The sequence below is a fragment of the Ahaetulla prasina genome, chromosome 1 (assembly GCF_028640845.1).
Source record: "Ahaetulla prasina isolate Xishuangbanna chromosome 1, ASM2864084v1, whole genome shotgun sequence".
NCBI classification, from domain to species: domain Eukaryota; kingdom Metazoa; phylum Chordata; class Lepidosauria; order Squamata; family Colubridae; genus Ahaetulla; species Ahaetulla prasina.
Genome location: NC_080539.1, coordinates 3,855,988 through 3,878,382, shown reverse-complemented (window position 1 = coordinate 3,878,382; position 22,395 = coordinate 3,855,988). Strand labels below are relative to the sequence as shown.

Sequence of the window (22,395 nt, the reverse complement as noted above, 5' to 3'; positions counted from 1 at the left end):
GTGTCCCCTGAGTTAGGTTTGTGTTAGGTTTTCACGGAGGGCTGTGGAAATATCTTACAGACCCCTCACACAATCCTGGGCATCAACTGTTTCAACTTCAACCCTCAAAACGACAGTACAGGGCACCGGACACCAGAACAACTGGACACAAGGACGCGGGGGTTTTTTATCCCCCCCCCAATCCATCACCTCTGCTGAACAACTCATTCCCACAACACTGTTGAACTATTTAGTAAGGCTGCATTAGTACTATTCTTCTCATCCTTCCTGTTGCCGATCTCCTTCTCTACTTAGGACTCTTAATTTTGTGGCTTGTAACTTTACGATTGACCCGTATTTTTCACTCCGTACGACGCACTTGGGTGGGTGGAAATGTCTGTGAGTCTTATGGAGTGAATATCGCCAAAGCCCCGCCCACCCACCGGTCCCCACCCTTCGGCTGTTCTTGGCCTCTGCTTGTCCCATTTTTGGCCTCCCTGCGCCCCGTTTTTGAGCTCTGTGTGCCCCATTTTCAGCCTCTGTGCGCCGCATTTTTGGCCTCCGTGCACCCTGTTTTTATTTATTTTTTATTTATTTATTTATTCATATTTTTATACCGCCCTTCTCCGAAGACTCAGGGCGGTGTACAGCCAATAAAACGACAGAAATCCTATAAACAAATTAAAATACTATAACAAGTTTAAAAAACTGATTCAACCGCTGTATCAGTGGTTCCCAACCAGTGTGCCGCGGCACTAAGGGGTGCCGTGAGATCTTTTGAGGGTGCCGGGAACTTTTGAGCTACGGAGATTTTAAATATCTATTTCCTTATAAGGGTGCCGGGAACTTTTGAAAGGCTTTCCAAGGGTGCCTCAAACAAGAAAAGGTTGTGCCTCAAACAAGAAAAGGTTGGGAACCACTGCGCTGTATACTTAAAATATTAGCTAAAATTTTATCAAAAACTAAAACCCTATTAAAACCCGCTAAAAAACCCCCATATTAAAATCAATCAGGCCAGCCCCGCTTGGTGAAAAAAGAAAGTCTTGAGCTCGCGTTTAAAGGTCCGGAGATCAGGGAGGAGACGGAGTCCCACCGGCAGCTCATTCCATAGAGCCGGGGCCCCCACAGAGAACGCTCTTCCCCTGGGGGCCACCAGCTGACATTGCCTAGCCGACGGCATCCTAAGAAGGCCCCCCCTGTGAGCGCGCACTGGACGTTCCGGACAATGGGAGGTAACTGTCGGCAGCAGGCAGTCCCGTAAACCCCATTCTTGGCCTCTGCACACCCTGGTTTCGGCCTCCATGCAGGACTTTTGTGGAGGCCCAAAACGGGACGTGCGGAGGCCAAAAATGGGATAAAACAGAGGCCGAAAACAGGAATGTGTCTTACGGTCAGGTGTGTCTTATGGAGCGAAAAATACTGTATATTGTTTTATTTTTTTTATTTGCATTTATATCCCGCCCTTCTCCGAAGACTCAGGGCGGCTTACACTGTGTCAAGCAATAGTCTTCATCCATTTGTATATTATATACAAAGTCAACTTATTGCCCCCCCAACAATCTGGGTCCTCATTTTACCTACCTTATAAAGGATGGAAGGCTGAGTCAACCTTGGGCCTGGTGGGACTTGAACCTGCAGTAATTGCAAGCAGCTGCTGTTAATAACAGACTGTCTTAACAGTCTGAGCCACTCAAGGACCCAAATTTAGTTTCCTAGTAGGGTTTAGGTTGATGGCCTATTTACTATCCTATGACTAAGTGTTGTATCTTATGATTCACGATGATGAATGTATTTTTATTACAACTACGATCGTGACTTTTCACTTATAGCTTTTATGCACACTGAGAACTTATGTACCGAAGACAAATTCCTTGGGTGTCGCACTTGGCCAATAAAGAATTCTATTCTATTCTAGAGACACCGAGAACATAGCCGGCCTCTCTGCGTTCAACCACGGCCTGTTTCAAGTGGAAAACCAGAGTCCGCAGGCTTGTGAGTTGGTTCTTCTCCTTTTTTTGATCCTTGCGAGAGAATCTTCTCATCCCTGGTCTTAAGTTGGTCATGTGAAATCCACCCCCGCCCACCCCCCGGGAAGGTCCCCATTGAATCAAGTGGATATTTGCTAAAAAAAACAGATGTGATTTCTTTGAAAGGAAAGAAGTAGAAAGGACACAAAAACACACCAAAAAATGTGGAAAAGGGATGTGGTAAGGATCAAAAAGGCTTTTGGAGGGCTCCTTTGGGTCCAGACAGTGGCGCCATGCTTTGTGCGCTGATGTGTAAGGATCGAGTATCGATGTAAGTGTCTAGTCCTCATGGTGGAGAAAGCGACTGATTTTATTTTATTTTTTGCAGATGGGGAGGGGGGGAACAGGAGACTTAGAACTGGCCTTCATTCAGGGGGAGGGGGGATAAAAATTGTACAGAATGAGAGCAAGGAAGTTCTTGCATGAAATGAAATGAAATAAATACAATACAATACAAAATACAATTCAATACAATACAATGCAATACAATACAATACAATAAATACAATACAATACAATAATTACAATGCAATGCAATGCAATACAATACAATACAATGCAATACAATACAATACAATAATAATAATATAATACAATATAATATAATAATATAATAATAATATAATATATAATAATATAATATAATGTAATACACTATAATAATAATAATATAATAATATAATAATAATAATAATATAATATATAATATAATAATATAATACAATATAATATAATAATAATACAATATAATAATATATATAATATAATACAATATAATAATATAATATAATATAATATAATAATTATAATAATTATAATGTAATGTAATGTAATGTAATATAATATAATATAATATAATATAATATAATATAATAATAATAATATAATATAATACAATATAATAATATAATATAATAATATATATAATATAATATAATATAATAATATAATATAATATAATATAATATAATAATATAATATAATATAATAATTATAATATTAATGTAATGTAATGTAATGTAATGTAATGTAATACAATATAATATAATATAATAATATAATACAATAATATAATGTAATGTAATATAATATAATAATACAATAAATGCAATGCAATGCAATGCAATGCAATCAATACAATACAATAAAATACAATACAATACAATACCATACAAATACAGGTTGCTCTTGACTTATCACTACAACTGAATCCAAGATTTCTGTTGCTAAGTGAGACAGTTGTAAAGTGAGTTTTGTCGCATTTTACAACTTTCCTTGCCACAATCCAGTGAATCTCTGCAGCGGTTAAGTTAGTAACATGGTTGTTAAGTGAATCCGGCTTCCCCGTGGACTTTGCTCGCTAGAAAGTCGCAAAAGGGAATCGCGTGACTCCGGGGGACATGGCAACCGTCATAAATATGAGTCATGTGCCAAGCGGCTGGATGTTGATCCCATGACCATGGGGCTGCTGCAACGGTCGTAAGTGTGAAAACCAGCCATAATTCGCTTTTTTCAATGCCGTTGTCACTTCGAGTGAATGTAAGTCAAGGGCTGCCTGTAGAATAGAGTACAATAAAATGCATTTCTTTATTATTTATTAAATATGTCTTGCACAGAAGAAAATATTGCCATCCCTTGTCCTAAAAGTACTTTTTTTTCAAGAGGCAACTGGACTTTCTGGTTTTTTTCTTAGAAGACTTTTCACTTCTCATCCAGGAAGCTTCTTCAGCTCTGACCGGGTGGTGGGGAATGGAAGAGTTTACATTCCTTGCAGACAGCTGGTCATTTGCATCTTTTTTGAGAGTCATTGAGGCCGCTTGGAGGTTTGTCTGTGTCCTCAGAGTCACCTGAGTTGTGCAAATAGGCGTGGAGCCTTTTTGGCATTGCTGAAAGGATTGTGTTATAGAAGGCTCCACATCCATTTGCACCACTCAGGCGACCCTGAGGACAAAGACAAACCTCCAAGTGGCCTCAACGACTCTCTAAAAAGGATGCAAATGACCAGCTAGTCTGCAAGGAATATAAATCCTTCCCTTCCCCACCATCTGGTCAGAGCCCAAGAAGCTTCTTGGATGAGAAGCGAAACGTCTTCGAAGAAAAACCAGAAAGTCCAGTTGCCCCTTGAAAAGGCATGTTTGGGACAACCGTGGCCTGGATGATGGAGAAGTTCCATAGACCAGGGGTCTCCAACCTTGGCAACTTTAAGCCTGGCAGACTTCAACTCCCAGAATTCCCCAGCCAGCAAAGCTCCAGGCTTAAAGTTGGAGACTCCTGCCATAGACATTTAGTGATTTGTCATCCCTTGTGACTTATTTTTTTCTCCTTTTTGAGGAAGTGAGACTGAATCCAGAAAGGGTTTGCAGGATTCCACCCTGTAATGGACAGCTAACATCAAAAACATCATCAAAAAAGGACAACAAAGAATGTTCTTTCTGCGCCAACTCAGTAAGCTCAAACTGCCCAAGGAGCTGCTGATTCAGTTCTACAGAGGAATTATTGAGTCTGTCATTTGCACCTCTATAACTGTCTGGTTCGGTTCTGCAACCCAACAAGAAAGACACAGACTTCAGAGGATAATTAGAACTGCAGAAAAAATAATTGCTACCAACCTGCCTTCCATTGAGGACCTGTATACTGCACGAATCAAGAAGAGGGCCGTGAAAATATTTACAGATCCCTCGCATCCAGGACATAAACTGTTTCAACTCCTACCCTCAAAACGACGCTATAGAGCACTGCACACCAGAACAACTAGACACAAGAACAGGTTTTTCCCAAAGGCCATCACTCTGCTAAACAAATAATTCCCTCAACACTGTCAAACTATTTACTAAATTAATCTTCTCATTGTTCCCATCACCCATCTCCTTCCACTAAGGACTGTAAGACTGTAACTTGTTGCTGGCAATCCTTATGATTTATATTGATATATTGACCATCATTTGTGTTGTAAATGTTGTACCTTGATGAAGGTATCTTTTCTTTCATGTACACTGAGAGCATCTGCACCAAAGACAAATTCCTTGTGTGTCCAATCACACTTGGCCAATAAAAAATTCTTTTCTATTCTATTCTAAATGTCTCTCTTTTAAATGCAAACTCAGAGATACTCTGCAAACGGGATGAGCCAGTTTGCTGGAGTGTCACATGGGCCTTCAACGCTGGAAATTTTTTTAAGGGCAGGAAATCCCATTTTTATCACTCTGACCAGCAACAGCAACCGAATAAACCTGCAGTTGAGAGGTAGTCCCCGCCTTGCAACAGTTCATTTAGTTCAAAGTTAAAACAGGACTGAAAAAAGTGACTTAGGATCGTTGTTCATGCTTATGACCGCTGCAGCATCTCCAGGGTCACGTTTGTTTTTTTGTTGTTGTTGTTGTTTACATTTATACCCCGCCCTTCTCCGAAGACTCAGGGCGGCTTACAATGTATAAGGCAATAGTCTCATTCTATTTGTATATTTTTTACAAAGTCAACTTATTGGCCCCCCAACAATCTGGGTCCTCATTTTACCTACCTTATAAAGGGTGGAAGGCTGAGTCAACCTTGGGCCGGGCTCGAACCTGCAGTAATTGCAGGCTTTGTGTTCTAATAACAGGCTTCTCTGCAGCCTGAGCTATCCCGGCCCAAGTGATCAAAATTCAGACGTATGGCAACTGTCTCATGTTTATGACGGTCGCAGTGTCCCGGGATGATGTGATCCCCTTTTGCGAACCTTCTGACAAACAAAGTCCATGGGAAAAAACCAGATTCACTGAACAACCGTTTTACTAATTTAACAACTGCAGTCAATCACTTAACGACTGTGGCAAGAAAGGTGGTAAAATAAGGCAAAATTGACTTCGCTTAGGAAAACAAAGCAAAATATGGGCTCCATTGTGGTCGTAAGTCGAGGATTACCTGAGATTCATTTCTGTTAAATTGGGCAATTGTCAAATAAGGCCAGGGATGTCCTTTTGATCCTACAGTGGTGTTTTCCATCTTTAGTCAATTTAACTTGAGTGGACTTCAACTCCCAGAATTCCCCAGTCAGCATGCTTTAAGATGGATGGACTTCCACTCCCAGAATTTCCTAGTCAGTATGCCTTAATATGGGAGGACTTCCACTCCCAGAATTCCCCAGCCAGAATGCTTTAAGAGGGGTGGACTTCAGCTCCCAGAATTTCCTAGTCAGCCATGTTGCCTTGGGAATTCTGGGAATTGAAGTCCATCCATCTTAAAATAGTTAAGTTGGAAATACTTCCCCTGACAACACAACAGTCAACCTCAATTGATTTCCTTATTTCGTGATAAATCTGTGTATCACACTAGCTCAGTGTTTTTCCAATTTTGGTGACTTTAAAACAGGTGGACTTCCACTCCCAGAATTCCCCAGTCAGCCTGCTTTAAGTTGGGTGGACTTCCATTCCCAGAATTCCCCAGTCAGCATGCTTTAAGATGGATGGACTTCCACTCCCAGAATTCCCCAGGCAGCATGCTTTAAGATGGGTGGACTTCCACTCTCAGAATTTCCCAGTCAGCATGCTTTAAGATGGATGGACTTCCACTCCCAGAATCCCCCAGGCAGCATGCTTTAAGTTGGGTGGACTTCCACTCCCAGAATCCCCCAGGCAGCATGCTTTAAGTTGGGTGGACTTCCACTCCCAGAATTCCCCAGGCAGCATGCTTTAAGTTGGGTGGACTTCCACTCCCAGAATCCCCCAGGCAGCATGCTTTAAGATGGATGGACTTCCACTCCCAGAATCCCCCAGTCAGCCTGCTTTAAGTTGGGTGGACTTCCACTCCCAGAATCCCCCAGGCAGCATGCTTTAAGATGGATGGACTTCCACTCCCAGAATTTCCTAGTCAGTATGCCTTAATATGGGAGGACTTCCACTCCCAGAATTCCCCAGTCAGTATGCCTTAATATGGGAGGACTTCCACTCCCAGAATTTCCCAGTCAGTATGCCTTAATATGGGAGGACTTCCACTCCCAGAATTCCCCAGCCAGAATGCTTTAAGAGGGGTGGACTTCAGCTCCCAGAATTTCCTAGTCAGCCATGTTGCCTTAGGAATTCTGGGAATTGAAGTCCACCCATCTTAAAATAGTTAAGTTGGAAATACTTCCCCTGACAACACAACCTTCATTTTTGCAGCTTTTAGCTATAGCCATGGAAGAGGTTATTTTCTTTAATTCGTCTAGCAAAGTGCATCGTCCGATATACCTTCTTTAAGACACGTCACCGTAACACGTACCCTCTTCTCTGAATCCGTGTTTTTCATCGTAATATTCGATATACTGACGTATCCTCAACATTGCTCTAGCCAAGGGCTGCATTAGCTGACCCGTTTCTGGGAAAATGCGAGACGGACAAAATGAATGGCTTGTTTTTCTGGGCTGCCTTCCAACACAGCAATATATTTTGATCAGAGAAAATGTTGTGTAGGGTTGATCTACTTTCCGGCTGCTGATAAAGAAAACAAAAGGAGGAAAAAAAACCTATTGGTTTCAGTTGGACCACAATAATTCCTGTTCCCAGAGAAGGAGGGACAATCCTTCACAAGCTGCATGACTGCAACCAGGTTTAGCTCAAGGGAGAAATCAGTCATGGCTATTTTTTTCTTTAAATAAACAGGAGCTTCACACATTTCACTTTCCACGTATTGTCTTCTTGGTATCAGCTCCTGCGGACCTCAGTTGACTTCCTTATTTCGTGATAAATCTGTGTATCACACTAGCTCAGTGTTTTTCCAATTTTGGTGACTTTAAAATGGCTGGACTTCCACTCCCAGAGTTCCCCAGCCAGCCCTGCTTTAAGATGGCTGGATTTCCACTCCCAGAATCCCCCAATCAGCATACTTTAAGATGGGTGGATTTCTACTTCCAGAATTCCCCAGCCAGCATGTTTTAAGATGGATGGACTTCCACTCCCAGAATTCCCCAGCCAGCATGCTTTAAGAGGGATGGACTTCCACTCCCAGAATTCCCCAGTCTGCATGCTTTAATTCTGGGAGTTCCACTCCCAGGAGCATGTTTTAAGATGGATGGACTTCCACTCCCAGAATTCCCCAGTCTGCATGCTTTAATTCTGGGACTTCCACTCCCAGAATTCCCCAGCCAGCATGCTTTAAGATGGATGGACTTCCACTCCCAGGATTCCCCAGTCTGCATGCTTTAAGATGGATGGACTTCCACTCCCAGGATTCCCCAGTCTGCATGCTTTAATTCTGGGACTTCCACTCCCAGGAGCATGCTTTAAGATGAATGGACTTCCACTCCCAGGATCCCCCAGTCACCATGCTTTTTTTTTTTTTTTTTTTTTTTTTTTTTTACATTTATACCCCGCCCTTCTCCGAAGACTCAGGGCGGCTTACAATGTATAGCCGCTTTAAGAGGGGTGGGCTTCCACTCCCAGGATTTCCCAGCCAGCATGTTTAAAGATGGGTGGACTTCCACTCCCAGAATCCCTCAGGCAGCATGCTTTAAGATGGATGGACTTCCACTCCCAGGATTCCCTGAGGTCAAGTGATCGAAATTCAAATACTGGGCAACTGATTCATATTTATGACGGTCGCAGAGTTCCGGGGTCACGTGATCACCTTTTGCAAACCTTCTGACAAGCAAAGTGGCCTTCCGGGTGCGCTTCAAGGTGTTGGTGAACGTCTTTAAAGCGCTCCATGGCATAGGGCCGGGTTACTTACGGGACCGCCTGCTGCTACTGAATACCTCTCACCGACCCGTGCGCTCTCACAGAGAGGGACTCCTCAGGGTGCCGTCCAGACAGTGTCGTCTGGCGGCGCCCAGGGGCGGCCTTCTCTGTGGGGCTCCGCCCTCTGGAACGAACTCCCCCCAGGACTCCGTCAACTTCCGGACCTCCGAACCTTTCGCCGTGAGCTTAAAACTCACTTATTCATCTGCGCTGGACTGGGTTAGTCTTTTAAGTTTATGGGTTTTTTTAATGGGTTTTATTTTCTAAATTTTAATTCTGGCCAATTTTAATAAGTTTTTTAATAGTATTTTAATTGTATTTATAGTGTATTATGTATTTTTACTTGGCTGTGAACAGCCCTGAGTCCTTCGGGAGAAGGGCGGTATACAAATTTAAATAATAAATAAATAAATAAATAAATAAATAAATAAATAAAGTCAATGGGGAAGCCAGATTCATTTAACAACCGGGTGACTAACTTAATAACCGTGGTGATTCACTTAACAACAGTGGCAAGAAAGGCTGTAAAATGGGGCAAAACTCACTGAACAACTGTTTTGCTTCGCAACAGAAACCAGCGGTGGCCATAAACCAAGGACTATCTGTAAAAGGCTAACAGCATGTCAAACCGTTTATGAACATTTCCAAATTTAGAATTTTCCAGAGGAAGGAGAAAGAGAGGAAAAGGAAGGTGTGAGAGAGCCAGGGAAGCTTTTAGAATAGAATAGAATAGAATTTTATTGGCCAAGTGTGATTGGACACACAAGGAATTTGTCTTGGTGCATATGCTCTCAGTGTACATAAAAGAAAAGATACGTTCATCAAGGTACAACATTTACAACACAATTGATGGTCAATATATCAATATAAATCATAAGGATTGCCAGCAACAAGTTATAGTCATACAGTCATAAGTGGAAAGAGATTGGTGATGGGAACTATGAAACGATTAATAGTAGTGCAGATTCAGTAAATAGTCTGACAGTGTTGAGGGAATTATTTGTTTAGCAGAGTGATGGCCTTCGGGAAAAAACTGTTCTTGTGTCTAGTTGTTCTGGTGTGCAGTGCTCTATAGCGTCGTTTTGAGGGTAGGAGTTGAAACAGTTTATGTCCAGGATGCGAGGGATCTGCAAATATTTTCACAGCCCTCTTCTTGATTCGTGCAGTATACAGGTCCTCAATGGAAGGCAGGTTGGTAGCAATTATTTTTTCTGCAGTTCTAATGATCCTCTGAAGTCTGTGTCTTTCTTGTTGGGTTGCAGAACCGAACCAGACAGTTATAGAGGTGCAAATGACAGACTCAATAATTCCTCTGTAGAACTGAATCAGCACAATTTTTTTGCACAATTGGGGTTGTGTGCCCCATTGTGTCCTTTCCGGGAACAGGCAGTCCACACATGCTTTGACCATCTCCTGGCTGGATTACTGCAATGTGCTCTTTGTGGGGGGCTGCCCTTGGAGAGTATCCAGAAGTTGCAGCTGGTTTGTAAAGCAGCGGGGATATCGTTCCTTCAAAGCCGTACAGTGAACTCCGTTATTCAAGTTGATGAACCCCGTTATTCGTAGGACCCTATCTGGGAACAACTTATCTTGCTTAACAACGGGAAATTGGGGTTCCATTGTGGCCATAAGTCGAGGACTACCTGTATTTCGCCATCATCCGTTACTGCCTTCAAGAAAGAATTATTGTCTTAATAGAAACAAATAGGTCAGTTAGGTGGAGAAATGATACAACTTAGTGAGGATCGAGCACTTTAAGATTGTTATTTGAGGGGCTGCCCCAAAGAAGGGAGGGGTGTCAATTTATTTTCTAAAGCACCCGAAGGCAGGACAAAAAGCAACGAATGGAAACTCATCAAGGAGAGAAGCAACCTGGAATTGAGGAGAAACTTCCTGAGAATGAGGATAATTAACCAGTGGAACAGCTGGCCACCAGAAGTTGAGGGTGCCCCATCGCTGGAGGCTTTGAAGAAGAAACTGGACAGCCACCTGTCTGAAATGGTCTAGGACAGTCATGGCTAACCTTTTTGGCCTCGCGTGCCAAAAGTGAGGGGAGCACACGGGGAGGGGGACGCACGTGTGTGCCCACACCCATAATTCAATGTGCCGATGCATGTGCGACCCCCCGCCATGCTCCCCCAGCTTTTGGCACGTGATGGCATGGTGGGCAAGGGAGGCTCGTTTTTCGCTCTCCCCAGGCTCCAGAGCCTTTTTTGGAGCCTGGGGAGGGCAAAAACAGCCTCCCCCCCACACACCAGAGGCTGGAAACAGCCCATTTCCTGACTTCTGGTGGGACGATGGCTTGTTTTTTGCTTTCCCCAAGCTCCAGAGGCTTTCTAGGAGCCTGGGGAGGGTCAAGATGGCCTTTCCCACCCCATCACAGGTCTAGGATCTCCTGCTTGAGCAGGGGGTTGGACTAGAAGACCTCCAAGGTCCCTTCCAACTTTGTTATTATGTTATGCTGTTTTCCTTCCTTCCTTCCTTCCTTCCTTCCTTCCTTCCTTCCTTCCTTGTCCATCATTGGAGGTCTTAAGAAGAGATTGGACAGCCATGTGTCTGAAATGGTCTAGGGTCTCCAGTTTATGCAGGGGGTTGGACTAGAAGACCTCCAAGGTCCCTTCAAGATCTATGCTGATTCTGTTTCATTAGCACACATTCCTTCTGTTTCTATTTTGCTATTATGTAAGAGTTTGCCTTCTTTGGCGGTTAGGAGGTAACATTCAGGAGATAACAAGGGTGCGAGTGACTCAAAAGTAGAGCCTCCCCATCCAGGAATGGGTGCAACTATTACACGCTTAGTGGGACTCCGGGGATTGGTTGCATCTTTTGTAGCCATGCCTACCCTCTGGAACACCCACCTTTCATACAGCTTTGAAGACCTAGCTCAGGGGTGTCAAACTCAAAACCCGCAGGCCGGATCCAGTCCATGGGGTGCTTAGATCTGGCCCGTGGGACCATCCTAAAAACAACGAAGGACCAGCCCGCGCTGCCTCTGGGCAGCGAAAACGGAGCTCGGAAACCTCCGTTTTCACTGGCAGGGGGCTGCAGCTGAAAACAGAGTCCGGGTGTTCTGTCCCCTCCCGGCCTCAGCCACGCGAGCTGGCTAAACGAGCCAGTAGTTGAGTTCACGGCTGCTATCAGTCCTGGCAGGGAATCTGCAGCTGCCTGCCAAAGTCTCCCTTATCTTGGGGTTGCCGGGCAACCAGGAAGTCAGCAATCCAGGCCGAACGTTCAGCTCAATTCTCCACGCGTCAGAGTTCAGCTCACTTCTCCACGAGTCAAATAGTTCAACTCATTTTTCCACGAGTCAAATAGTTCAACTCATTTTTCCACGAGTCAAAGAGTTCAGCTCAATTTTTGCTCGTCACGGAGCAGAAGAGCAGCCAGGGCTGCTTTTATACTCTGTGGGGTGTGGCTCTGTGACTCAGCACTCTCTAGGCCTGCCCCACCCCTTTCTTTGTTGTAGCCGCCTCTTGTATCTCCGAAACCTGGGATCTAGCCAGGCCTGATTGCCAGCAGCCGGGTCTGGAGGCGTGGCCTGGGGGGGGAGAGTCAGGGGACGGAGGCCTCGTTATCTCCTCCACCTGGCCTGCCTCTGGCTCCTGGAGCTGAGCCAGGGAAGCAGGTGCTCCCAAGGTAAGTCCTGATGGCCCTTCACCCTCACTTTCCGAGTCCGGCTTGGGGGACGCAGACACAACACCGGGTGAGCCTCACACAGCCTCCCCAACAGTGGTGCATTGCTACCGGTTTGCACCGGTTCGGGAGAACCAATAGCAGCAGCAGTGGGAGGCTCCACCCATCCACCCGGATGTCATCAGAAGCTTCTGCGCGTAAGTGGTGCGCGAGCGAGCGAACCAGTGGCAAAGCTAAGTGAAACCCACCAGTGCTCCCCAAGCTCTATTTTCACTACCAGAGGTCTGCAGGAGGCCATCGTGGCCGAAAACAGAATCTCAACAAGTGACGGTGAGCTGGCCACACCCACTCTGGCCGCACATCCCCAGGTCAAACACAACCCTGATGCGGCCCTCAATGAGTTTGACACCCCTGAACTAGCCGTTTTCCCAGGCATGCACCCCAAAAGAAAAAATTGAGCCCACAATTTTTGGTTTACAGTTTCTTCGGCAGCCCCTTGGTCTTTTTTCTTGTTGTGGAAGTAGAGTAGAAAATAAATTTAAAATTTAAAAACTCGGACTTCTGGCCTTAGGAAATGTCAATCTCTGTGCTAAAGAGGCTTTTTTTTTCTTTTCAAGAAGCAATTGGACTCTCTGGTTTTTTTCTTTTGAATATGTTTTGCTTCTCATCCGAGAAGCTTCTTCAGCTCTGACTCCGATGCTTGGAAGGATTTATTACAAATGCCCAGCTGTCTATAAGGAGTATAAACCCTTCCACTCCTCCACCATCTAGTCCTCATTTGACCTCAAGTAGTTCTATTGATCTGGACATGGATCAGCTCCTAGCAACGGCTGATACTTGAGCTAACTGAACGACAAAATAGTTAGTCCTCAACATACAACCAGAATTGACCCCCAAAATTTCTATTGCTAAACAAAGAGTTACGTGCAAGCCGCTCAGAGTAGTCGGATGTAAAATGGGAAGGAGGGGAGAATAAATTTCATAACAAGTAAGTTTTGGCCCATTTTATGACCTTTCTTGCCACCGTTAAGGGAATCACTGCAATTGTTAAGGAAGTCCCATGGCTGTTAAGTGAATCTGACTTCTCCACGGATTTTGCTTGTCAGGTTGCAAAAGGGGGTTCAAAAGACACCCCTCAAGACACTGCAACCATCATAAATATGACTCGGCTGCCAAGCATCTACACCCCTGTGAAAAATAATGTCACTTTTTTCAGTGCCATTGTAACTACCGTCATTAAGCAGACAGTTAAGTTGAGGAAGTGAAGGACTGTCTATACTCCCCCCCGTTTTATCTAAGTTGTCACAGCCCTTGGAACATGCTGGGGTTTTTTTCCCAGTATTTGAACTCCAACGCCCAGAATTAGAATCCCTAAAATAGACTCCAGCCTGGGAAAATAAGTCTTTTGTTGTCCAATTTGCAATAAAGGGATGCCTGATGCGATGTGCCGGTTTCAAAGGCATCATAAACAAGACAAATCACGTGATGTAAAAGTGCACATGTGCAGTTAAGCTCAGCAGGCCATGGTTAGCACCTTCCAGAAGCCCTGACTTGATGGCTGAAGTTATTTCTGGCTTTTCAGTGTTAGGAGTGCCAAGTCATGTAGTAAGATTTTGGTGAGTTTTTACTTTGGCGTTTACAAACTCACTCTGGGCCTTTCTTCCTTAACCCACTTTGTGTATTTCAGAGTGTTTAAAAATGCCTAACCTTCTTTTATGCCTTGCTAAAATTGGTTATGTGCACTTTACTTATGTCCCATTGATGCTGCTGCATTAGTGGTTCGACTCCTTTTGCTTCAGTTTTTCTGTCCATTCAACAGCAAAGGCAAGGAACGTGTAAAGCAAAGATTATTTTCTATGCTCAATGGCAAACCTATGGCACGTGTGCCACAGCTGGCACGCAGAGCCCTCTGCAGGAACACGAACGTCGCCCAGCTCGTGTCCACTGCACGAGCGTGCCTCCCACTGGCCAGCTGATTTTCTGAATGCACAGGGCTGGGGCACATGTGGGAAACACACACACACACACACACACGTGTGCCAGGGAGCTGCGTGCATGTTCTGGAAGTGCAGAAATGGGCCAGTTTCTGGCTTCCGGAAGGCCTCTAGAGCCCAGGGGAGCCCATTTTTGCCCTCCAGGCTAGGGGAAAGCCTACAGAGCCTGGGGAGGTCAAAAAATGGACCTCCCAGGTGAAGTCCGGAAACCGGCCAGTTTCCAGCCTCCAGAGAGGCCGTTTTTGCCCTCCCAAAGGCTCAAGGAAAGCCTTTGGATGAGAAGCCTGGGGAGGATGAAAAATGGGCCGACTGGAAGTCCAAAAACAGGCCTGCTTCCAGTCTCTGGAGGGCCTCTGGAGCCCAGGGAAGGCAGTTTTCACTCTCCCAGAGGCTCAAGGAAAGCCTCCAGAGCCTGGGGATGGCAAAAACACACACCCCCACCCGCCATGATGCAGGTTGCTAAAATTTTTGAATCCCACCCCTCGCACACGGAGGGCGGGTCGTGTGCACATGTGCAGGGCCGGCACATGCATGCACTTTTGGTACCTGAAGAGAAAAAGATTAGCCATCACTGCTCTTATAGCAACATACATTTGTAATTGCAGTTCTTCCCCCTTCAAAAGCAGCCGCTTTATTAACGTCATTGTTCCAGTTAAAATCTGTTTTTGGAGGCAACCAGCAGGAAAATCAGATGAGCCTTACTAATAGTGAGATGGAAAAATTATTTATCTGCAAACTTAACAGTGACAACTTTCTTCCCCCACTAACAAAATAGGACTTGCATATTTTGCCAGCATATTGTCTCGGCTAATACAAAATTATATATTGTGGCTAAAATTGTGCTGCTTTGGGAAACTAAAAGCACATTGCTTTCTATTGTTTTCCTCCCAAAAGGGAACTGCCAAGATCAAAATTAAACTAGGCCAAGTATATATATAGTACATGCAAAGACCCGAGTTAATAACTGTAATGGAACTTGCCCTTCAGTAGTGACTCATGACTAAACTAAATCAAGTCACCCACTTGGTGGTGCAGTGGTTAAAATGCAGTATTGCAGGCTAACTCACTGCCAGCAGATTGATCTGGACCGGCTCAAGCTTGACTCAACTTTCAATCCTTTCAAGGTCAGTAAAATGGTGACCCCAATTGTTGGGGGCAAGATGCTGACTTTGTAAACCACTTAAGAGGGTTTGAAAGCACTGTGAAGGCTAAGCCCTATTGCTATATGATGAACCTGGTTTTGGCTTGTGGCGACTATGCAAACACAAGTTAAAGCAATTAGATTTGCCAAAAAACAGAAACACTGGTTTTGACAACTGTCATAAAACATGGTCACAATACTGCAGCCAGCCATAAATGCCTAACTGCAGGGGGGAAACCAGTCAGAACTTCGAAACTGGATGCATCTTAATGGTGATGAAAATTCAGAGTCATCCTGCTAGTCATTTGGAAGTTGAGTAATAGCACTGGATTCCTTTTGTTGATTTGAACCTTTTGCTACTTATCCAGGAAGCTTCAGTCCTAACAAGCAGCAAAATGTTTAGAAACCAAGAAAAAGTCCACTTCCCATGATTCAACTTTCAGACAACTGGTTCTTATGGTAGGTACACCCAGAGGTCCAGTGTAATTTCCAACCACCACTAAGTGACCGTCAAAGACTACTTGTACCTTGACAGAATGAAATAGGTGCTGCAAAACAAGCACCACTGTTCTTCATCACAATGGATTCTTGCTCCTTTTTTCTGTACAAATATGGTAAGGCTACCAGAGTGGTGCTGTTAATTAGTTACTGAAATTACTCATTACATTTTGCTGTTCTCTAAGAGCAAAGATCCTGAGCAGAACTACCAACTTTTCTCAACTTTGAAACAATTCATTAGCCATTTCATGAGTATCTATATAAACCTAATTGTGGTGATACCAAATAAAGAATTTATCAATCCAGGAATATAAAGCACACAAGGATTTGTACCATAGGAAAACCGATCCCTAGGTAGAATATTTCCTACAAACGATCAGAAATATTAACTATCTTAATTTGGGGTGCGTTTCATAGTTTTTAATATTTCTATGACAGAACTAGGAACCAACATTAACAAAGGAGTTACTATTAAGTGATGTGCAACAGAAAACTTTATTAGCATTCACACACAGTCTAGCAGTTACTGGAAACTTGCAATTAACCTTACAACATTTAAGCCATTATACTGCTACAGTGCAAACAAACTTTACTAGCAACTTGAAAATTGTTCAGAACATCTAATTGCCTCCTCTCAGACGCAGGACAAGATGGAGGGTGGACTCCTTCTGGATGTTGTAGTCGGAGAGGGTGCGGCCATCTTCCAGCTGCTTTCCAGCAAAGATCAGCCTCTGTTGGTCTGGAGGAATGCCTTCCTTGTCCTGGATCTTGGCCTTCACGTTCTCAATGGTGTCACTGGGTTCCACTTCCAGGGTGATGGTCTTGCCAGTCAAGGTCTTCACGAAGATCTGCATCCCACCCCTCAGACGCAGGACAAGATGGAGGGTGGACTCCTTCTGAATGTTGTAGTCAGAGAGGGTGCGGCCATCTTCCAGCTGCTTTCCAGCAAAGATCAGCCTCTGTTGGTCTGGAGGAATACCTTCCTTGTCCTGGATCTTGGCCTTCACGTTTTCAATGGTGTCACTGGGTTCCACCTCCAGGGTGATGGTCTTGCCGGTCAAGGTCTTCACGAAGATCTGCATCCCACCCCTCAGACGCAGGACAAGGTGGAGAGTTGACTCCTTCTGGATGTTGTAATCGGAGAGGGTGCGGCCATCTTCCAGCTGCTTTCCAGCAAAGATCAGCCTCTGTTGGTCTGGAGGAATGCCTTCCTTGTCCTGGATCTTGGCCTTCACGTTTTCAATGGTGTCACTTGGCTCCACCTCCAGGGTGATGGTCTTGCCGGTCAAGGTCTTCACAAAGATCTGCATTCCACCCCTCAGACGCAGGACAAGATGGAGGGTGGACTCCTTCTGGATGTTGTAGTCGGAGAGGGTGCGGCCATCTTCCAGCTGCTTTCCAGCAAAGATCAGCCTCTGTTGGTCTGGAGGAATGCCTTCCTTGTCCTGGATCTTGGCCTTCACGTTCTCAATGGTGTCACTGGGTTCCACTTCCAGGGTGATGGTCTTGCCAGTCAAGGTCTTCACGAAGATCTGCATCCCACCCCTCAGACGCAGGACAAGATGGAGGGTGGACTCCTTCTGAATGTTGTAGTCAGAGAGGGTGCGGCCATCTTCCAGCTGCTTCCCAGCGAAGATCAGCCTCTGTTGGTCTGGAGGAATACCTTCCTTGTCCTGGATCTTGGCCTTCACGTTTTCAATGGTGTCACTGGGTTCCACCTCCAGGGTGATGGTCTTGCCGGTCAAGGTCTTCACGAAGATCTGCATCCCACCCCTCAGACGCAGGACAAGGTGGAGAGTTGACTCCTTCTGGATGTTGTAATCGGAGAGGGTGCGGCCATCTTCCAGCTGCTTTCCAGCAAAGATCAGCCTCTGTTGGTCTGGAGGAATGCCTTCCTTGTCCTGGATCTTGGCCTTCACGTTTTCAATGGTGTCACTTGGCTCCACCTCCAGGGTGATGGTCTTGCCGGTCAAGGTCTTCACAAAGATCTGCATTCCACCCCTCAGACGCAGGACAAGGTGGAGAGTTGACTCCTTCTGAATGTTGTAATCGGAGAGGGTGCGGCCATCTTCCAGCTGCTTTCCAGCAAAGATCAGCCTCTGTTGGTCTGGAGGAATGCCTTCCTTGTCCTGGATCTTGGCCTTCACGTTTTCAATGGTGTCACTTGGCTCCACCTCCAGGGTGATGGTCTTGCCGGTCAAGGTCTTCACAAAGATCTGCATTCCACCCCTCAGACGCAGGACAAGGTGGAGAGTTGACTCCTTCTGAATGTTGTAGTCAGAGAGGGTGCGGCCATCTTCCAACTGCTTTCCAGCAAAGATCAGCCTCTGTTGGTCTGGAGGAATGCCTTCCTTGTCCTGGATCTTGGCCTTCACGTTTTCAATGGTGTCACTTGGCTCCACCTCCAGGGTGATGGTCTTGCCGGTCAAGGTTTTCACAAAGATCTGCATTCCACCCCTCAGACGCAGGACAAGATGGAGGGTGGACTCCTTCTGAATGTTGTAGTCAGAGAGGGTGCGGCCATCTTCCAACTGCTTTCCAGCAAAGATCAGCCTCTGTTGGTCTGGAGGAATGCCTTCCTTGTCCTGGATCTTGGCCTTTACATTCTCAATGGTGTCACTTGGCTCCACCTCCAGGGTGATGGTCTTGCCGGTCAAGGTCTTCACAAAGATCTGCATTTTTTATCTGCAATGACATAGCATGGAAAAATTAGATCTGGCTGCAACAGAATATAAATTATATAGAAACCGCAAAAACAAATGTATGAAAAATAAAGCATCCACTTTATTTAATCACCCATATCAATTGCACTGCAGTAAATATTGTTCCATCCCAAGTTTTGCACTGATTTGTTGAATTTATTGCCGCATTCCCATATTTATAAGCAATACACAATGTATAATTGACGTATAATTCATTAAAAAAAGCATTGCAAGTGTCTCTGCCTCTCAAATTTCCAATACAATCAAATGAATAACAAAGCAATTGCAGTTATCCTTCCAAAAGAAGCATCTTAAATGAAGCACACCTACAAAGTTATCACTTAGAATGGTCATAATCTTGCATTATATTGTTCTGGGGTCTTGTGAATTTCTATTCTTTTTGACTTAACATCGCCCACACAAGAGCCTGGAAAATCTTAGGTTAGAAGCTGGCATCATTTTTATATGTAGGGATCTCTAGTCCCCATAAATACTGACAACCAATATGCAGGGTATGTTGAAGTCCTGTAAACAACTGCAGGGAACTGCTAACTCAGAAAGGTTATCCTGCAGTACCCATTTGCATGTAACCATATCAGAAAATAATTTAACCATATCATTTAACCATATCAGGAAATAATTCAAGATTCAAGAAATAATTCAAGATTGCACAAATGGCCATGCAGGTCATGGTTTCACCCAGTAGTCCTATCTCTAAGCTGCCCATTAAGGAACTTAATTCTGAGAAGGGCATAGAGAGCCAAGCTTATTAAAGCACCACCTTTTATATTGTTCAATAGGGTTTTATCGGCCCTGCATAATAATAGCACACACACATACAAGTAGCCCTCAATTTACAAGTTCTTTTAGTGAATCTTCAGTGTAACAGCACTGAAAAAGTGACTTATGACCAGTTTTCACACTAAATAAGGTATAAGGTGTGGCAGCTTCCCCAAATCAAAGTTCAGATGCTTGGCAACTTACTCATATTGAGTGGTTCAGTGTCCTGGGGTCATGCCCTTTTGGGACCTTCTGACCAGCAAAATCAACATGTGTAACTTACTTAACAGCAGTGATTCACTTATTTGTGGCAAGAAAGGTCATAAAATGAGGCAAATCTTGCTTAATAAAATGTCTCACTTTGGCAACATAAATTTTGAGCTCAATTGTACTCCTAAGTACAGGTAATCCTTCACTTACAACCACTCGTTTAGTGACTGCTGCACTGAATAAGTGACCACTGCAGCATCCCCAGGGTCATGTGATCAAAATTCAGCCGCTTGGCAACTGACTCATATTTATGTTGCTGTGTCCCAAGGTCACTTGATTCCCCCCATCAAATTCACTTAACCAGGTTACTAACTTATTCACTTAACACCGGTGACAAGAAAAGTTGTAAAATGGGGTAAAACTTGACTTAAAGGTCTTAACAGAAGTTTCAGGCTCAATTGTGGTTGTAATTTGAGGACTACCTGTATATATTCCTCGATTCTAGTGCCTTGGTCCCCCAAGCTCCTAAATTTTAAAAATCCCGATCCAAATGATGCAATAACACTGACTTATACCTTCCAGGTCACCTTTTTTTAATCTTATCAACAAGCAATGCAACGGAGACAGGGAGATAGAAAGGGGGGAAGTGGGAAAGAGGTAGGTAGCCGTTTTAGAGGGAGGGGAGAGATGAGACAGATATATCCAGAAAGAGGGGGGAGCGGAAAATAAGTAGGTAGGGAGAAAGAGATGAAGAGGTAGAGAGAAATAAGAGAGAGAAGTAGAGATAGAGCGGGAGAAAAATAAAAAGCTAGTAGTCACCCTAGGAAACCTTGTACCTTATTTAATGGGACAAATACACCTTTAGTTAAGAGGTTTACTTTCGTAGAAAAAAAATACCCCAATCCACCGCCCCCTCCTCCCTCAAATGGGTTCAAGCTACAAATACCTCACACAAGAAGGGCAAGTCCTAATTAACGCAAAAGGGGCCTCTGGTGGCTCAGCAGACTAAGTCTGTCTGCTATTAACACAGCTGCTTGCAATTACTGCAAGTTCAAGCCCCACCAGGCCCAAGGTTGACTCAGCCTTCCATCCTTTATAAGGTAGGTAAAATGAGGACCCAGATTGTTGGGGGGAATAAAGTTGACTTTGTATATAAATATACAAATAGGATGAAGACTATTGCTAACATAGTGTAAGCCGCCCTGAGTCTTCGGAGAAGGGCGGGATATAAATGCAAAATAATAAATAAACAAACAAATAAAACGAGCGCCAGACCGGGGGGGGGAGGGGAGGCTCACTCACACTCGCCTGGGAGGAAATCCTACAGAGAAACGGAGCTTATATAGTCTAAGGTGGTAGGCGGAGAGGGATCCGGCCGTCGAAATCCATAACTAACTCAGCGCCGCTCCCTTCCCGAAAGGCTTTGGGAGGCTGAAGTTGTTTATCGGAAGGTCGTATTTAATTTTTTTCTCCCACTCAGCACCTTTTTTCTAAATCTTGATCTCTCGGGCGCCGAAAGCGGCACCTCCGAGCGCCCCCCACCACCGCGGAGCCACCCTATCTCCTCTTCCGGGGATTAGTCGGGGCCCTGCTCACGGGCCCGCGCCTCGCCACAATGGCCAACAGTGACGCCACCCCGAGCCCTGTCCGAACAGGAGGAACTAAAATGTCCCCGAATAAAGGCGGGAATAAAAATCTAATTATTAAGAGTAAGGTTAATCATAATCTGTTCTTCATTAGCTTACCGCTTCACTCAGGCAGTCAGGAAATAAATAATATCGCGGCGCGGTGACAACACGGCCAGTTTCAAAAAGACGTTCTTCTTCGCAACTGTCTGCCAGGCAACGCGTCACTGGTATTTATAGGGTTCCGTCTTATAGCTCCGCCCTTCAGAGTTCCTTCCGCGTGAGGAAATAGTTCCGCCGAAGAACACCCTAAAAAGCGGATTCTGCGTCTCGATTTCCTCTCATTCGACGAAACAATAAAAAAAATAAACTAAATTAAATGATATATGCTTCCCTGTTAATTACCGGTCTCCGAAGGGATGAGGTGGAGGCAGTTAAGGGAGGAAGGATATGAAACAGAAGTAAAAAGTCCCTTGTCGTCGGAAGAATAATTCTACGAAGTCAAGAGGTGGGGCTAAAGCGTTGCTGGGCTGCCATTGGTGGGGAGACAGAAAGAACGGACGCTGATTGGCTTCCGCAAAATGCAATCGATTAGGAAAGATCTGGAAAGATCGGGACTCTGCGCCTGGGCGGTTAGGAGTGGGGGAAGCATTATCCTAGAGAAGCCTGCCTCTGATTGGTGCGCAGTGAGGTCATTCTTGTTGCTAAGGCCTTCGGTCCCCGAGAAGCAGATTTCGAGAAAGGGCAAGAAGGAAGAAAGGGAGGCTGATGGCCTGTTGACGCATGCGTAGAAGAATCAAGTCGGTGGGGGGTGGGGGGAGTAGCAGGGCTGTTTTGAGGGGCAAAGGGCGGGAAAACGTCTCTGAGGCGTTTAATCATTGATCAAGGGTGAAACAATATAAAGAAAAAGAAAAGTATGCATAAAACACTATTTTGAGTTAAAAATCAGAGTATATTTTAAGTTCAAGGTGTTTTTTCCCCCCTTTTGCCACTGCTTTTCTGCTCTGCCTTGAGGGGAAACAAGCTTAATTTTGTTTGTTTTCGTACTTCAGCATGGAAGTTCCTTTTTTGGGATACCAGGCACATATGGTTTTTAAAAAGGCATTAAAGTAGAAAA

The 22,395-nt window shown here is 44.7% G+C and overlaps 1 protein-coding gene across 1 annotated transcript; it reads right to left on the bottom strand.

The window, feature by feature from the left end:
* Positions 1-16,437: 16,437 nt before the first annotated feature.
* On the bottom strand, positions 16,438-21,553 carry UBB (ubiquitin B). The gene is made up of 2 exons (XM_058164000.1): positions 21,399-21,553; positions 16,438-18,646 (listed from the first exon to the last, which is right to left on the bottom strand). Exon 2 carries the CDS (start codon positions 18,637-18,639, stop codon positions 16,582-16,584), a length of 2,058 nt encoding a protein of 685 aa, XP_058019983.1. The 5' UTR covers positions 18,640-18,646; positions 21,399-21,553; the 3' UTR covers positions 16,438-16,581.
* Positions 21,554-22,395: the final 842 nt, after the last annotated feature.

Excerpts from the sequence above, each read along its gene's own strand:
- UBB (XM_058164000.1), bottom strand. The coding sequence starts at position 18,639 with ATGCAGATCTTTGTGAAGACCTTGACCGGCAAGACCATCACCCTGGAG.